Source organism: Chaetura pelagica, unplaced genomic scaffold (assembly GCF_000747805.2).
Source record: "Chaetura pelagica isolate M959 unplaced genomic scaffold, ChaPel_1.0 scaffold185, whole genome shotgun sequence".
Taxonomy (NCBI): domain Eukaryota; kingdom Metazoa; phylum Chordata; class Aves; order Apodiformes; family Apodidae; genus Chaetura; species Chaetura pelagica.
In genome coordinates, this window is record NW_009953207.1 from 227,733 (window position 1) to 228,396 (window position 664).

The 664-nt window shown below is 58.9% G+C and overlaps 1 protein-coding gene across 1 annotated transcript in view; it reads left to right on the forward strand.

Annotated features, from left to right (window-relative positions):
• The window catches only part of NKX6-2 (NK6 homeobox 2), a 5,969-nt gene that overhangs the window by 2,422 nt on the left and 2,883 nt on the right, over positions 1-664 (forward strand). The window contains exon 2 of the mRNA XM_009997545.1: positions 8-174. Within this exon, the coding sequence (XP_009995847.1) occupies positions 8-174 (167 nt within the window). The remainder of the gene's footprint in view (positions 1-7; positions 175-664) is intronic.

Here is a 664-nt window from a genome sequence, read left to right on the forward strand (position 1 = left end):
GGTATAGGCGGGCGTTGCAGGACCGGGACTGGACAGAGCTGACGGGGCTTAGTCGAGGGAGCGGGATAAACCCGTTACCGCTGCCTTTGCTGCTGCCGCCTTCAGCAGAGGAAGAAGCGATGGAGTCGTGTATTAACACTGCTCTGGGGCAGCACCGTCCCGAAGCTCGCGTTTGTACTTCAGGCTGTTTGCGAGGACGCACGTAACAGGACACAGAGGCTGAAAATAGAGATGACTGATCGAGCCCGAGTAATCGCTTCCCAGACTTACTGTCACATCAGGGCTGCTCCTTCAGGCCAGATGGGCCCTGCTCACCTGCCCGCGGCGGCCGCGCCCGGGGAACGCGCCTTCGAACAACTGTTCTGACACGGGGAAGTCGAGTCACGCTCACTCTGTGAACACTGCGAAAAATCTGAATTCCCCACTTGCCGTGGTTAGTGCTTTCCTCGGTTAGCAGTGCATCGAAACCGCACCTGTGAGGCGAAGAACGCGCCACGAACCCCGTTCGCGGAGCTGTTTTCTGCAAGAATCGCGAATCCGCGTTCTTCTCTTGGCAAGGCTGAAGGTTTCGGTTCGGGTGGATTCCTGCGGTACCTGTAGTCGTGCGAACGAAGTTCGTTCCGCGGTGCGGCCACAGCCACGATTTCGTTCCGCAGGGGCTGTC